The 17,208-nt window shown below is 47.6% G+C and overlaps 1 protein-coding gene across 1 annotated transcript in view; it reads left to right on the forward strand.

The window, feature by feature from the left end:
• Dctd (dCMP deaminase) overlaps positions 1-12,541 on the forward strand; it is a 28,620-nt gene extending 16,079 nt beyond the window's left edge. Inside the window, exons 4-6 of the mRNA XM_051169887.1 lie at positions 8,970-9,086; positions 10,457-10,553; positions 12,415-12,541. Coding sequence (XP_051025844.1) covers positions 8,970-9,086; positions 10,457-10,553; positions 12,415-12,493 — 293 coding nt within the window. The 3' untranslated portion in view covers positions 12,494-12,541. The remainder of the gene's footprint in view (positions 1-8,969; positions 9,087-10,456; positions 10,554-12,414) is intronic.
• The last annotated feature ends 4,667 nt before the right edge of the window (positions 12,542-17,208 follow it).

Genomic DNA, 17,208 nt, shown 5'->3' on the forward strand with positions numbered 1-17,208 from the left:
ACCTGCTTGCTCCTGGGCTGCCCCACAGTCTAGGAGGCACTAACTTTACTGACCAGGTTGGTCTTGTGCACTGTGCCTTTAATGGATTCTTATCCCCATAAGGTTCCCAGGGGGTGGGGGTAGGGGATAGGGGGTTGGGATGTTGGGGTTCTCTCCAGCTCTCTGGTCAGGGGGCTGAATTCATACATTTTGAAGTTCCATCAGAGTCCTGAACCGGGGAGGTGTTGGGTACTGGGCAAGCAAACTGGGCACCATAAGGAGGATGTAGAAGGGGAAGACAGAGGCCAACAACAGCTCTGAGAACTGCGGTACACTGTTCCAAGAGCGGCCCCAGTGGCAGTAGCCAGTAGGCCTTGGGCCAGTAGTTTATGGCTGCTATAGAAGTTTGTGCCTTGCTCAGAGCCTGGTTGGGGTGGAGGGTTTGCCCAGGTGGTTGGTGGCAAGCTGGGAGCCTGCTTTTGAGTGAGTGGCTTGTGGCTTCTTTTCTTTTTTCTGGCTTTGTTTTTGTTTTTGTTTTTGTTTTTGTGAGACAAGGTCTCTCCGTGTTAGCCTTGGCTGTCCTGGACTCGCTTTGTAGACCAGGCTGGCCTTGAACTCACAACGATCCACCTGCTTCTTCCTCCCAAGTGCTAGGATTAAAGGCGTGCGCCACCATGCCCGGTGTACCTTCTTTTCTGAACCTGGATTCCTTTCCCTTGTCATTTTTTAGCAGAGACCTCTTCTATGGGTGCAGGGTGGCAATTGAAAATGATAGACACTTTTTTTTCAGGCCTGGGCCTGGCTTTCTCTGAGTTATCTCAGTTTCCTGTTTTCATCTTCACATACAAACTACACTGTCATGTCTCAAACAGGACTGTGTGTGTGTGTCCTCGATGCCGGAAGGCTGTGAGGGTATGTTCCATGATCTTCTGAGGAGGACGGTCGCTGGCTCAATTGGTGTGCACACGCAGCCCATCGGTTGGTCAGGCAGAAGTGCCGCCCCCTGTCATCTCTGCTCAGGACCGCCCTGGTGCCCATCTCCCAGGAGTCCTCTGGAACATCCTGACCAGTTGCAACACAGCCTTCACTGGCTTAATTCTTTTTCATTGTAAAGCTTTCAACTCCGTCTTCCTCGGTTGCTCCTTATGTAACTGCACAAAGAAAGGCAGAATATTTTTTATCATTCTGAGGGGCTGGGGCTTGAGGAAGGATTCGCCTTCCTGCAGCCAAACCCCAGTGCCTTGTAGCCTTGCTTTCAAGAAACAGTTCTAATCTACACACATTTTTTTTCTGCCGAAACAATATGACTTAAAAATCCAGTTTCCCATCTCTCTGTGCAGAGTGCATGTAACCCTCCCCACCCCTCCCCCTCCATCCCGTGCTCTGCAGTTTCTCAGCACAGCACATACATAGTTCTTTTCCAGAAGCGTTTGCCCCGCTCCCTGGTGGGTTCAGGACCCCCTTCTTCCTGTAGCCATGTCACCTAGTTCGGACCTGATCAGATTGGATAGCGGCATTTGCAGCCAGAGTTTATCAAAACATCCAGGAAAGTTGAGAGTTTTAGAGTTTCTCTTTCTTAGCCAGGCCTGGTGGGGCATGCCTTTACTCCCAGCAATAAGGATCAAAAAAACAAAAACAAAAACAGCAACAACAAAAAATAGTTTCTATTCTGCTATAGCCCAGTACCCAGGAATTATGTCTAAAGAGGCCATGAGTGAAGGGAATAAGAAGGCTGCAACAAAGTGACAAAAAAAGGCTAGGAGAGAGGTTGAGGACAGAGACAAAGAGCTTCGAAGGGCAGAGGAGTGGAGGTGGGCCTCTGGGTGAGGCCTGTTGGGAGGAATGGCCTCCTAGAATGGATGTGACTGTTAGCTCCCTCATTGTTTCTCCTGTTCTAGAGCCCATGTGTGTATGCTTTAGATCCTTGGAAAACCCTGGTCGTTAACCAGCCTGCCCCTTCACAGTTACAGTCTTGCTGTAGGAGAGGACAAGGCACAGGTGTGCGGAGCGGCCCTGCCAAGCATCACACCTGGCAAGGAAGTGATCCGGGCGAAGTGAAAAATGAGACTCAGGTCGGCATGACTTAGCTGGTGTTGGGTCAGAAACTTCTGGAATCTGACACCACCAGGTGGTCTGGTTGTAAGCATATTTAAACACAGTAGTGCACTTTGGAAGAAAAGCTTCCTGGTGCAATACAGTCCTCAGAGTCAAGGAAGATTAAGGGGCCACTTCATCAAGACTCATTTGCAAAGCACCCGTGGCCACAAAGACAGGTGGGTTGGCTCTGTTGCTTCACGGCCTAGACTGTGGTGTGGTCTCTGACTGAGATAGGTAGAAGTCAACTAGTACATGTGACATCTCCCCTAAGGATAGGCTCTGATGACCGAGAAAGAGAAACCAAGCTAAAGATAAAGGTCTGTTGGAGGAGGGAGGAGAGGCTGGGAAGAACATTCTGGGGGATTTGGGTGTGAGGCTCAACACTACAGGTAGCAGAGGTCACCAGGTCATTTACAGCATCCACTCCCAGCCTTCTGGGTGGGAACAGGTATTCGTTCCCCGCTTTTGAGAAGACAGCCCTGTGTGATTAACATCCCTGGTGTCTTACGGGTCTGTGAGCTTTCCTGCCTACTGCTACACAGGTGTGGCATTGTTTGGCAGCGCCTTCTAGAAATGTTGGTTTCCATTTTTGGGGGTAGCCATAAAAAGTAGGCCTTTGGGGTCGGGTGGTGGCAGGTTGCGGAGTGTGATTTCAGAGGCTGTTGTTAAAAATTGACTTGAAGGAGAGGAGCTCAAAGGGCTGGCAGTGACAGACGAGGCCTTGACAGGGGAACGGTCAACAATTAAGATGTCACTGTAGTTGTTGAAGCTCCATTTTTGTTCTAGACACTGTGAACTCTCATGGGTGTGCGCTCTTCCTGGACGTTAGTGAAGGCAGAAGTGGAGGTGGCCGTGGTCCTGGAGGTGTGCCTCAGACTTAGTGGCTCTGACACTCTGGTACCCTAGCAATAAACTCACTTAGATTCCAATGTGGAGGATAATGACAAAAAGTGTGGGCATCGGAACAAGTGGGACAGCTTGTCAGTAATAAGTATAAATCAGCCTTAAATTGGGGTACCCTATTTCATGTTATTAATTTCAGGGTCAAATCTATGCAGAGAGAAACCTTTCTTAGATTAGAAGACACAGTATTTTTTGCCCCTGACTCCAGATTTTATGCGGCTTTAGTGTTTTCCATCGTGTCTCAGCAGGAAACTAACTGAGATCACTGGGGGTGACACTGTGACTGCCAGGTGTAGCACTTAGAATTTGTTCAGCGTCGTTCAAATGTGTGGGGTTTTTTCTTTCTATTTTCTTCTCTTTCTACTTGAGTAACTATAATAGTACTGGTGTCTAAAATAGATATTGCATGGTCTTACATCAAATGAGATAGAAGTCAAATCTATAAAATGTTGAATCTCTTAAATCTAACAAGGATGGAGTACATCCTGTTAATTTGTCAAACTTCCAGAGAACCGCCTACATGAGACAGCCAGGATTAATCAAGCCCCAGTGAGAGAGAATTTGAAAAATACAGTTTTCTAATTATACAATCTTTACAGTGGGCCAAGGTTAATGCAGTTCTGAATTCTGACAGTTAGTAATAGAAAAAAGAAAGAAAGAAAGAAAAGACCAAAGCATATGAATTGCCTTATAATCACCTGAAACAGACACTATTCTGAGCGTCGTACTTTATACACATTAATCCGGTATTTTCAGCACTTATTCTTTTTACATGATGTTGGGGATAATTAAAGGGTTTGTGTCACTCTTTGTGCTGTTCAGATATCTGCATTATTTGGGGGGATGTCTTTAAGTTCTTGCTTAGCCGTAGATATGGAGTTTTAGTTAATAATGGGAAAACTCACCTTTTTTTTTTTTTTATAACAACATGGACTGCTTTATGCATTGTGCATTGAAGCATCGTGCATCTTAACCCCTTTGTCCTGCTCTTGTGTTGTGTATAAAATCTCTGAGTGAAGCTGCCAGACAGACCTGGTCATGGTTGCTTTCTGCTACGCAGGCAGGCTGTGGAGTTTGCCTCAGACCGTACGTATCTCCATACCACCAAGCAAGCAAGCAAGAAGGCAGAACCTGGTTATAATTCATTTAACTGATTTTGTGAGCTGCTGGGTTTGGTAGTGTGTGCTTGGAATCCCAGGGCTGAAGAAAGGATTGCTGTGAGTTTAAGACCAGCTCAGGCTGCATGGTGAGTGCTAGTCAGCTAGGACTATATAGCAAGACAGCGCTTCAAAAACCAAAATACCACAGAGACAGGTAGGCAGGCAGGCAGGCAGACAGACAGACAGACAGACAGACAGACAGACAGACACACACACACACACACACACACACACACACAGAGCGTAGCATGAGAGAGAAGGGTGAATATGGGACCAGGACTTAGATCAGGGAGAGGGGAGGGGAGGGGAGGGGAGGGGAGGGGAAGGGAGGGCGGAGGGGAGGGGAGGGGAGGGGGGAGGGGAGGGGAGGGGAGGGTAAGGCAGGGAATGATATGAGTAAAGAATGTTCTGTGCATGTATGAAAAGGGCACAGTGAAACCTATTATTCTGTATAATTAATATGCCCTAACCCCCCAAAAGAAATTGGATAGAAGAAAACTAGAGGTTATATCTGCATTACAATGAGACAGTTATTTTTAAAATTAGCGTCGCAGTTGTTGAAATGATTTTCTTCTTGAGAAGAAAGTTAAAGTGCTGAGCGTCTGCCCTCCGCTGAATGAATGAGGACTGTGCCTGTGTTTATGGGAGAAGGAACCGGAGCAGAGGGGAGCCACCACCCAGCGCTGAGAGTGGGGTCCGCAGCCTTGAGCTTGGCCAAGGGCCAAGAGCCCCTGTTTGGTTGGCGAGAGCCTGTCCTGGAGGACCGAGGAGTGAACCCGAACGTTTGGAAGATGCCAAAAATTGATACGCTTGATGCTTTAAAATTGCTTTTGCCATTTATTCTCATTCTCTCTCTCCCCCCCTCTCTTTCTCTCCCCCTCCCTCCTTTTCTTCCTCCCTCCCTCTCCTTTCTCTGTGTGCCTGTCTCTCTTCTCTGTGTGTGTCTGTCTGTCTTTCTCTCCTCTTTCTCCCTCTGTGTGTGTATCTGTCTGTCTGTGTCTCTCCTCTTACCCTGTGTGTCGCTGTGCATGTGCACAGGTGTGGGCTACGGCTCATGTGTGAAGGTCAGAGGACAGCTTCGGGTATCTATGGGAAGGCACCGTCCATGTCATTGGCCTGGACCCAAGCCGCGTAGGCCAGTCTAGCTGGACAGAGGGCTTGTCTCCTGTGCCAGTCCTTGCGATGTCAGGCATGCGCCACGGCGTCCAGTTTGTAGTGTCGGTCCTGTGGGTCTGACTCGCGCCCTCACTTTATCAACTGAACCGTCTCCCAACCTGCCTTTATTTTATTTTTAGTCTAAAATACACTTTCTTAGAGCTGGTATTAAGGATGCATTTAGCATTTGCCTTATGGAGACCTCATAGACTTTCTAATGGCAGGCTGGGCCTTGAGCACTGGTTGGAGCCCTGTGCAAAGCCTTCTCCATTCAGAGTTTGGGGGGAAAGATACTTGGACGTGTGGCCTTACTTTCCAGGGCCAGGACAGGATAGGCACAGGCCAGGCATGTGAGTTCTGAGCAAGCTTTCTGGCTTGGAGCAGCTTTAGGGGCCACCTGCTTGTGTAGCTAAGCCCCGGCCATTGCACTCCGATGTACACTAGGCGGATCGAATGGATGATTATCAACTTGCTCCATTGTCCCTCCTTAAGGACAGTGCCTTAGTTAGGGTTTTATTGCTGTGAGGAGACATCACGGCCATGACAGTTCTTATAAGAAAACATTTCATTGGAGCTGGCTTACAGTTTAGAGGTTTGTTTAATTAGCATGGCGGAAAGCACGCGGGGCAGACATGGCGCTGCAGAGGTAGCTGACAATTCTACACATCCAGGTCAGCAGGCAGCAGGAAGAGAGACGCTGGGCCTGGCTTGAGCTTCTGAGACCTCAAAGCCCATCCCCAGTGACACACTTCCTCCAAGAAGGCCACACCTCCTAATAGTGCCACTCCCTATGAGCCTGTGGGAGCCATTTTGGTTCAGACTACCACAGTGTGGGGCTTTAGCCCTGAAGCCCATCTGGTTGGTTCTTCACAGACGAATGAATTTGAGGCCTTGAACAGAGGGAGCTTCAAGGTGGTGGGAGTGAGATGGGCAGGTCCAGGGTGAGGGGTCAGCCTTCTCCCTGGGAGGGGATTCTCTGGGCCCCTTGCGTGTGGCCAGGAGGCTAGTATTAGTCAGATAGGCCTTGGCAGGGAAGGAGTTCTGAGGAACCGTGTGTTGTGGTCTCTGAAGTTGAAAGGGTAGAGGACTAGACAGGAACACCTACAGTCCAGTCTTTCAGCTCCTCTTTAGATCATGTGGTTTCTTTTTTGTTGTCATCTCATCATCTCCCCTTGGAAGTGTAAGCTTGTGGGTTGTGAACTGGGCTGCATCCGACAGCCGGTCCACAGTACCCAGCAGACCTCTCTTAAGACGCAGCGTTGCACTTTTCATCCGGTGACTTTTGTTAAGATAAAGGTCATCCGTCCATTTAGAATGCCGTGTCTCATTTCTGTAAACTACCCATTTCCTGCTATGTCAGATGTTACCCAAGATGGCCCGTTTCTTGGGGTGATTACTCAGTAATGAGCCTCAATTTTTATAAACTTTGTTTTGGTTGCTTCAGGAGAGTTAGACAAAGGTAGTTGACGTTGCTGTGACAATCCTTACAGTGGAGGACACCGTAATGCTGTGTAGTAGCGGGTCGGAGCCTTCACAGTCCCGGCCCCATTGACAGACAGGACACTTCTTAGGTGGGGGAGAGCCCATTTTTGATATCTGAATGAAGAGAGCATTCGCTCTTTCCCAGCATCTCCATCAATAATTGGGATCTGCATTTTTGCCTTTATTCATTCAATAAATATTTAACACCATTATGTTCCTGGCATGGCAGTAGACTCTGGGGGGAAGCTACGGCGATCTTAGAGGGCTAGGCTTTGCCCCCAAGAGGGACATAAAGGAAACAATTATATCTAATTGTTTTTTTTAACACTGAGCAGCGTTAATGCTAGCATCCTGTCATCTTGCTCACCAGGGGGAGGGGCCACGGATATGTCCTGAACACCACTGGCCCTGTGGCCACTCCAACCCTTTCTGAGTTTTCCTCTCTCCTAGACTTCCCATGGCCTTTTATTGGGGAGTGTGACTTGGCAGACAGGACTCAAATGCCTCTGGCCAGCCATAGCTCTCTGACGGCCTGTGGTTTGGTGAATCCCACATTGCTTCTTTAGCTCCCTGCATTGCCAGAGACTAGTCCCTTTTTCTGGCTGAAATTAATTTCTAGTTTGAAGTTATGTTTGTAGGAACCTTTCCCGAGAGAGCTCTTGCTGAACTTTCTGGTAAAACACTGGCTGCAGCACAGGTGGATGCTATTCCATGCCAGACCAGGAGGCTGGTCCTTTCATCTTTCCGAACAGATTCTCAGTAAATGTATGAGCTGTGTGAGCAGACAGTGGTTGAAGTGCCCATGGTCGTGAGCGGCAACTGATCACAGTACCGAGTGTAGAAAGCTGGTGGCTGGAGATGGAGGGACAAGGAGATTCTTGAGGGGATCCATATTTATTTTCTGGGAGTTACATATGGTTTAGACCATAGTGAGGGACTCAGTTCACTCTGCAGTTTGTGTTAGCATTTGTGAACACAGTGTACGGTGGCGGTCTCGGGGAATCCTATAAAGCAGGGCTTCCCAAATTTGTTTGCACGTTTTGAGTCACCTGGCGATTCTCTTCAGCGTTCCCACGCCCAGACCCAACACCCTCCAGTACAGAACAGTGGCAGCTCCTCTGGGGATAAACATGTGAGTAATTGTCATAAAGAGTGTGCAGGCTGGAGAGATGGCTCAGAGGTTAAAACTGCTCATCCAAAGGTCCTGAGTTCAATTCCCAGCAACCACGTGGTGGCTCACAGCCATCTGTAGCCATCTGGTGCCCTCTTCTGGTGGGTAGGCGCACATGCAGGAAAAACACTGTATACAGGATAAATAAGTAAACCTTTAAAAAAAATAAAGTATGCAAGATGGCTGTAGATAATCCACCTACACCTTTCAGTGATGACACGCAATGGCCGTGTGGGAATTCGCGAGGCAGACTGAGGGGTTTAGAACCACCTCTGTGCTGGAGTTTTTCTCCATTGCACCCCTGAGGCTGGGGAATAGCAACCGTTAGCCAAAGGGACCCGGAACAGGATCAGCTTAGGTAGGTGTGGGAGGGAAAAGGCAGGCTCTTCCACTGACCTTGGACTTTGACCTTGAACTCTGGCAAGGATGCCTGCATGATCCCCTGTAATCTCCGGTGGTGGAATGGGCCTGTGTGTAGAGACCTTGACTGCTCATTGCCCCTTCATGGATGCTTGTGTTTTTAAAAAATAGACACATAGCTGGCTATCCACTGGCTTTTTAAAATTTTTATCTTTCTTGTGGGCTGAGCACGGCAAGCGGGGGGGGGGGGGGGGGCAGATCCCTCAGGGTGGAGGCTCTCAGCCTCACCTCTTTCGTTCTTGAGTTCTTATGGCCCTTGCCCTCCCAACAGCCGTGCAGATCAACACGCAAATGAGCCATTTTACGTGGGCACTATATACCCCAGGGTCTTGTGGAGCAGTGAGGTATTGCTGCGCATTGGGTGGGTGAAGGTGCATTACCTCAGCCCCTGCTGTAGGTTCTTAGAAACCGAGGCTAGCCACCCGAGCAGCTTCCCTTCCCTGCCAGTCTCCACCCATGGCATGGCCATGGGGCTCTTAGCTGGCAGGCCTGGCTGTCTACTCTTTATTAAGAGTCTGTTCCAAGGTGGCAGCAGAATTACTTGGTTAAACCGTTCAGGAGCCGCAGGCGGCCTGAGCCCTTCTTCTCGCTCTCTTCCACAGTGTGCCATGCCGAGCTCAACGCCATCATGAACAAGAATTCGGCTGACGTCAAGGGCTGCAGTATGTATGTCGCCCTGTTCCCGTGTAACGAGTGCGCTAAGCTCATCATCCAGGCAGGTAGGAACCAGGCCTCCCCGGTGCTCGCATTTGCGTGGGCGCCTGCTCCTCGGCAGCTCTTCACGTGGGTGTGCTTGATCTTACGTTGTTACTGTTTAGATCTAAATTAATTGCACTATCAACTTTGCAGGATATTTCCCGTGTTTTGCGTTTGAATGGTGCCAGGTATTTTAAGACTAATTGCATCCTCTGTGATTCTTAGCGTGTTTTTAATTTAGTTTGCAACTTCTTAAACTGCAAGCTGCCAGGAAAAAAAAAAAAAACAACACAGGCATTGCATATAATTACTGTCAATTTACCATTCTCTGACATATTGTGGATAGATTAGCGGGGAGGGAGGGAAATGCACTTCTGTCAGAAACAAGGTCGGCTGGGAGTCAGTATATCAAATTTTAATTTGTATCTAATACATGGTAGATATTTGAGGATCTAAGCATATCTTTGCATATAAATATCCTGAGACTCGAATGTTACTCTGAGCTTTTCTTTTATTATGTCACATCTGCCGTAACCCAGCACACTGTAGTCTGTATACTGCACCCGTTTCTGAACTGTCACATCTAAGAGTGAGCTTCGCTTTATCTCCATAAAGCTCCTGGTTTGAGATGTAAAGACTTGAGCATGTTTAGACAGATGTGTGGGTTAAAGGGACTGTTTATCATGAGCCCCTGGGTGTCAGAGCAGCAGAAATCGGCTGGTAGCAGACCACAGCCACCGTTCAGGGACAGTGCAGGTGCCCGTGCAGGGAGCGGCTGCCGCTAGCCTGTCCTCATGGGGTGCTTGCTTCCTTTGCTGGTCCCCGGTGAAGCTGTTGGCAGCTTGCGCATGCGCAGAGCAGCGTATGGGCTGTGCAGTCAACCCCTCAGAAGAGGGTCCAGAGCAGCCCTCAGAAGGAGGCCCTTGGGACTTTCAGGTTCGTGTTGCCTGGTGAGATGGTGAAGCCGATCTGCCCTTCACAGAGCCAGCTAAAGTGATGGCAGATCTCGGAGATCTAGCACTGCTGAGCCCTGGAGTAGCCAGCTCCCTCACCTCCCCCCCATTAGCCTCACACGAGTGGTTGCTTTGCGAATAAAGAATACTCGCTTACCCGAAATAAAGAAAAATTGTTAATTGGATCAAAGCTTGACTGCCTGGTGTGTTTTCCCTTTGCATTTGTATTAAAAGAAAAAAAATCCATAAAGACTGGAAGGCAGATTAAACGCAGTCCACTCTGCCGTACTAGGAAACTGCAGATGACTAGTATTTTAGTAACTGGACATTGTCTGTTCGCTCACTGGAAGTGGGTAATTAATCATAGGCGCGGGGCTCCGTCGCTCTGCCCGTCTTTTGCATTTTATGTCTCTGCTTATCTCCCACTGTTACCTTTCCAGGTATAAAAGAAGTTATTTTCATGTCGGATAAATACCACGACAGTGAAGAGACAACGGCCGCCAGGCTCATGTTTAAATTGGCTGGGGTTACGTTCAGGTAGGTCGGGGGAACTGGTGTGGAAATGCCAGCGTGTGGCCTAGCTTGAGGTCTAGCGTCTCCCACGAGGCTCGCCTTCCACACGCAGCGGCAGTGTCTTGAGACATGTGATGGTGTAAGTCTCTAAAGATTACTTCAGGTATGGATTGACGAGACAAGTTTCTAGAGACAGCCTGTTTAATGATTATACTTTAATATAAGAGACTTTCCAAGGCTTAGGCTAATCATGCAAGTAGCAAGAAACTTAAAAATTTACAACTTTTGGGCTAGTTCTGCCCAGCCTTTAAATTTTGGATGTATAAGAGCTCTGGCAGGGATAGTTTAGGATGAAAGCAGCCCGCCTCGGTGAGACCCCAGCAATTCTTTTTTGAGCATCATTTTGAATTAAGGGTAGAAACCCTTCCAAATTTTTATGGTAGTCTTTGCAGAGTGAAGATTATGTTTTGCTTGTAAGCTTTTTTTTCTCTTTTCTTTTCTTTCTTTCTTTCTTTCTTTTTTTTTTTTTTTTTTAAGATTTCCATGTATACCTGCCCACCAGAAGAGGGCATCAGATCTCATAGACAGTTATGAGCCACCATGTGGGTGCTGGGAATTGAACTCAGGACCTCTGGCAGAGCAGTCAGTGCTCTTAACCTCTGAGCCATCTCTCCAGCCCTTGCTTGTAAGCTGCTGTCTTTTATGACTGGTACAGAATTGTTTTTAGAATGGGAAGCTTTGCACGGTGTTCCTGTGTTTCTGACCATCGGTGATAAGACTTATATGATGGCGACTTGCCACATTCATTGTGCTTTTAGTTAGAAATAGGGGGAAACTTTTTGTTTTCTGAGACAGGGTCTCTGTAGGAACAGGCTTCCCCTGAGCTTGCTATGTAGCCCAGACTGCCTCCTGCCTCAGTCTCCCAAATGACAGCACGTACCATGCTCAGTTAGAAACATGATTTTTTTTTTTTTCCGAGACAGGGTTTTTCTGTGTATCCTTGGCTGTCCTGGATTAACTTTGTAGAACAGGCTGGCCTCGAACTCCCAGTGATCAGCTTGCCTCTGCCTCCCGAGGGCTGGGATTAAAGGCAAGCGCCACCGCGCCCGGCTTAGAAACATGATTTTTGTGTGATGCGTGTCTTGAATTATTGTGCCTTATGTGCCATATTTTGCTTTTCGTTGCTTTGATAAAACACTGACTGCAACCAATATGGGGAGGAAAGACTTTATTTGGCTTTCGGGTTACAGCCTAGCATTGTAGAAGTTGGGGCAGGAAGTCAGGGCAGAACCTGGAGGCAGGAACTGACGCAGAGACGACAGGAGAATGGTGCTAACACTTTCTTATTTACTTACTGTAAAAAGTCCCTAAGTACCTTCAATTCTTACGGATGTGTTGGATATAAAAATTTGGAGGACTTACTTGTTTATGTAGAACTTGATTTTTAGAACCACTCCGACTCACTTCAGCGAGTGTTCTTTCTATGTGTCAGACGCAAAGGAAAATGTACTACTGTGTTTGCTCTAGAGCAACTTAAGTTGGCTGCAGAAATTTCCTAGAAAATAAGATAAATATGACGGGGGAACTGTAATCGGATATCGTGTTGCGCAGCTAACTTGTTAGAAATCATTTGACTCCGCGTAATTCATGAACTCGGATAGTTGGAGAACACACACCCCGTGCAATCGTTCCTTAGTCCTTTCTGCCCCATGTTCCTCTCAGTGTGATGCCCTATAATTGGCTCCTATGGAGATAAAATATCAAGCGAATCCCAGGGCATTTCCCCCCTCTGCACTGGAAATATAGTTTAAGCCGAAATAAACAAATTGCTCCTCTCACTACCCGTTGGGCAATTCCTTCACGTCTTTTGTTTCTTCATGTTTAGAAAATTCACACCGAAGTACAGCAAGATTGTCATTGACTTTGATTCAATTAATAGCCGACCGAGTCAGAAGCCTCAGTGAGCTCATTAAATCTCCAGAAGAAGAGGACCCCACCCCACTCCCACCCCACTCCCACCCCCAAGAAGCTGCCGGTGCGTTTCATCTTGAAGCCACACATAACTTTTTAAATAGCCAGCGTGGCACACGTAGACATCTAAAGAAAATAAAACGGCGAATCTTCTCCACCGTCCTCATCAGCGCATGGGTCTACATCTGTTTAGGCTGTTGATTTAGTTTGATTTGGAAACTGAGGGCCCTGCCCATTGGAGCCGGGGGTGAAGGGCTTTCCACCTTCTCAGAGCCTGTCTGCCTGGTATGAGGATGGCTTGGCAGAAGAATTGTCAGCGCTCTGTCATCCACCGAATCCTGACAGCTGCTCCCTCGCTGCTGCCTGGGCTAGAAGTACATACAAATAATTGTTTCGTGTTGTTAGCAGGGATGAGCAGACACACTGATGTGATCGACCGGCCCAAATGAAGCCACGCCCTGTCGTGCCCTTGGAAAAACAAATAGGACCAAATGATGGTAGTGCAGATGTGTCTGCTGCAGACGTGAGGGGACCTCTCACGAGCATCGTACCCAGATGATCAGCACCTGAACCAGGGGTATCCCCTCAGTTCCCACTTCCCTGTCACACGCAGAGCACGCTATCCCTCTGGCGGGTAGGGACCCCCTTGGTGCCAGCTTCTTATCCTTGGTCTGTTGGTCACATAGCATTGTTAAATTTATCTGAGTAATAAGTGGTTCCTAGAGGAGGCAGCTTATCACTCCCCACAGAGCGGGTGCTGTGTGGTGACAGCTGGAGCTGTAGGCATGGGTGTGCGGGGCAGCCCCCGTCCCGCGGCTCCTGCTGCGCGGAAACATGTCACGCCCGCCCCACGTGCCAACATGGTTCCTATCCAAGGGCAGCTTGCAACCAGAGTACACGTTAATTCCTGCCCTGTAAGGGAACTGTGGGCCATTCTGTCCAGCTGGAGGTGCTCCACTCCAGGCCCACCGGGGATCGCACCCCATTTGTGCCTTCACTCACACAGGCAGCGTCTTCCTGATGGTGTCCTTGGGGAATGCTTCACTCTGCACTCTGTTTTTAATTTCGTTTAACTATTAGACACATCCAGTGTCTTTGAAGTGGGCTCGCTCTCGTAGAGACTGTTAACCTTTCTTGGGGTGCTCCTTTCTTCAGGGTTTCCTATTTCATCTCTTGAGGGTTTTTTGTTTTTGTTTTTTGTTTTTTTGGGTTTTGTTTTTTAAGCTTTGTATTCTGGTGGCATTTTTGTAATTTTGCTCCTTACCAATATTATTGAAAATTTTATTAAAATGTACTAACACCAAAACATGTTCACTGTTACATGCTTAGCTCTCTGTGTTGTTTCTGTATTGTCTGCAAAGTGTATTACACAGGCTTGTGCTCAGAGACTATTGAAAGTATTAATGCCATGTTCTTTCCAGGATTGAGGGGGTGGTGTTTTGTTTTGTTTTGTTGCACTGTAGTCTTTTAAAATTGGGGTTGGGGAGCACTGGGCACCATGCCACAGTGCACATGTAGAGGTCAGAGAACAGTCTCTTGTGTCAGTCTCTCCTTTCACCTTTTTCTGAGGCAGGCATTTCTCTTGTACTTGCCACGGCTCTACAAACGGGAGACGCTTCACCCACATGCTATCACGTCTAGTTTTTCGCATGAGTTTGAGGGATTGAGAAGCCACCGTTTTCCCCAACTGAGCCATCTCCCTGGCCATGGTGCCTCTTTGTAGCTAGATTTCGGCAGTAGGAAAAGGCTCTATTTCCATCTGGATCCCATGCCTGTCTCTGCTTTGCCCATATGATTGACAGGTCTGTCTCTGGCTAGTCTACCTGGTAGGTCTCAGGTATTCTGTCCCACCACACTTGAGGCCTCAAACCCTTCCACTCACTGTACCCTCAGGACTCTCTATTTTTTTCCCCTCAATTTATTTCTCTTCTCCAATCCCCTTGCCCTCGGTTTGTTCCAAAGTATGACAAAAGGAACCTAGAAGGAAGAAATCAGAAAAGAGACAAAGATAGAAAATGCATTCCAGTGTTCCGTGGCTATGTTGTAAGTTGCAAGCCTTGTTAGCACAGTGATTTTTGTGTCAGGTTTGCACATAGGTCTGGGGGGGCTAATAAATCATTACTACATTATTTAATTTTGATACTGTTACTCTTTTTTTCCTTTTCGTTTTTTTTTTTTCTTTTTCTTCTTCTTTTTTTTTTTTGTCTCAGCTTGTTACATCTAATTGTAGTGAAAGACCACATTTTTCTTTTCCTCTTGGAGGGAAGGTAGGGACAGGTGGCGGCTGGGTTGTTTGTGAGGTGCTGACGCTGTGGATGTGGGGGCCTGAGCCTGGATTCCCGGTTGCCCGGGTTGTAGGTAATTACGCCTTCACTTCTGCCATCACTCCAAGAGGAGCGGAATTGTCCTGTGCAGGGGATCCTGCGGATGTCAAGGCCCCAGCTGGTAGCAGGTGCCTTTGAACTGTTGCCTTTGGGGAAAGCATCCCAGAAGGAGGGGTGTTCTGAGCACCCCCCTTGCAGGCATTTCAGGATAATTGTGGTGAAGGGGAGACTATATCTGAGAGCCGCCGTGGCTGCCTGTCACAGCTAATAAACGACAGTGAGGAAACCCATCGTTCATTGCACTGCTGGCAGAACTACTTTAAAAGGCAAAAGTTAGAATGAATTGATAGGAACTCTTTTCCTGACATCTTATATGCTCCCCTCTCTTTTTTGCACATGTCTCGAAAGACTAAGACCCAGCAATGAAAATGATCTAATGTAATTAGCCATGTTTCCTAAACAAAATAAGACAAGCAAAACCACAGAAAAAAACCTCATTAAGAAAAACAAACTCCTGAGTCCAGTGATCTGAAGTTCTTATGTGCTAGGGCTATCTTCCGATGCCTGTATCTAACTGAGGATGGAAAATATTTAGGACAAAAACCAAATGAAGGGACAGACCTGTAATCCTAGCACTTGGGAAATAGAGGCAGGACTATGGTAAATTCAGGTCCATCTTTCGCTGCATAGGGAGACTAAATATTTTCTGGTGGGACATACCTTTAATCCCAGCATTCCAAACGCAGAGGCACGAAGTTCTCTGAGGTCAGCCTGGTCTACAGATTGAGTTCTGGGACAGCCAGGCCTACACAGAGAAACCTTAAGAGGGGTTTGAGGCACAGGGCGTGATGAGTCCTTGCAAATGTCTCAAAGGAATTCAGGGCAAACATGTTCTAGCTTTCAGTAGTAGGACAAGCTTTATCGTTTGTAGCTGATGTTTCTAAAAACAGGAAGGCTGCCCTACAAACAGTAGTTTTGTAAGTAGTTAGCAGGACAGCCTGCCTTGGGCTCAGTGGAAGGACGGAACTCAAGTGAGGCCTGCAAACTTGTCATCCGGCAACTGTGGTGATTGTTAGCTGTGTAGGTGACTAGCTGCAGAGGTGCAGGCGAAAATATCTCCAGGGCCCAGGACTTGGTGGCCCGATGACATTTATCACACTGGGCTCTGTGAGACCTGCTCTAGGATTCCAGCTAGTACCCTTGCAGACCTGTCGATGGAGTTACAGCGCCATCTTTTCTGAGCATGGGATGAACTCTCCAAACAGTTACCTTGTGCTGACCATGCATTGAATTCTCTGATGCTTTGGCCATCAAACGGCTGCTGACGGCCACATGCTGGACTGTGAGACTGATGACGCCCACTTCCACGACCCTCTTTATCACACGGAATAAATGGGCTTCAAGCACCTGAGCCACGCACCGGTGACCTGCACTTGACACGGTCTGTTCTTGATAGTGCCATCCCTCAGAGCCAGGTCACTTTACAGATGCCTGGCTCTTAGGAAGGCCAACGGCTTTTAAAAGTTCTCGTCTTTGATTAAATTGAGTTAAATATTTCCATAGAGAACTCAGAGAGAGGTCCTTTTTTTGGGCAAGGAAAAAGGCGTTGTCTGCCTGACTAGGGGAGTGTCTTAGGGTTTCCTTGTGAAGAGACACTATGACCATGGCAAGTTTTGTTTTGTTTTTTTGTAGCTTTGGCTGTCCTGGACTCACTTTGTAGAGCAGTCTGGCCTCAGAGATCTGCCTGCCTCTGCCTCCCTGAGTGCTGGGATTACAGGAATGGGCCTGGTTCCATGGCAACTCTTCTCTTGTTTTGTTTCTGGTTTTTTGTTTTGTTTGTTTTTTGAGACAGGGTTTCTTTGTGTCACCACAGCTATCCTGGACTTGCTTTGTAGACCAGGCTGGCCTCGAACTCAGAGATCTGCCTGCCGCTGCCTCCCGAGCGCTGGGATTAAAGGCATGTGTCACCACACCCAGCTCTATGGCAACTTTTAAGAAGGAAAACATTTGGAGGCTGGAGAGATGGCTCAGAGGTTAAGAGCACTGACTGTTCTTCCTAAGGTCCTGAGTTCAATTCCCAGCAACCACATGGTGGCTTACAACTACCTATAATGTGATCTGATGCCCTCTTCTAGCCTGTACGTGCAGGAAGAACACTGTATATATAATAATAAATATATCTTTAAAAAATTAAATTAAAAAATAATAAATAAAATAAATAAATAAAAGTAAAACGTTTAATTGGGGCTGGCTTACAGTTTCAGGGGTTTAGTCCATTATCTTCATAGTGGGAAGCATGGCAGCGTGCAGGCAGACATGGTGCTGAAGAAGGAGCTGAGAGTTCTACATCTTGGTCCAAAGGCAGCAGGAGACTGTGTGCCACC

This window comes from Acomys russatus, chromosome 27 (assembly GCF_903995435.1).
Source record: "Acomys russatus chromosome 27, mAcoRus1.1, whole genome shotgun sequence".
NCBI classification, from domain to species: domain Eukaryota; kingdom Metazoa; phylum Chordata; class Mammalia; order Rodentia; family Muridae; genus Acomys; species Acomys russatus.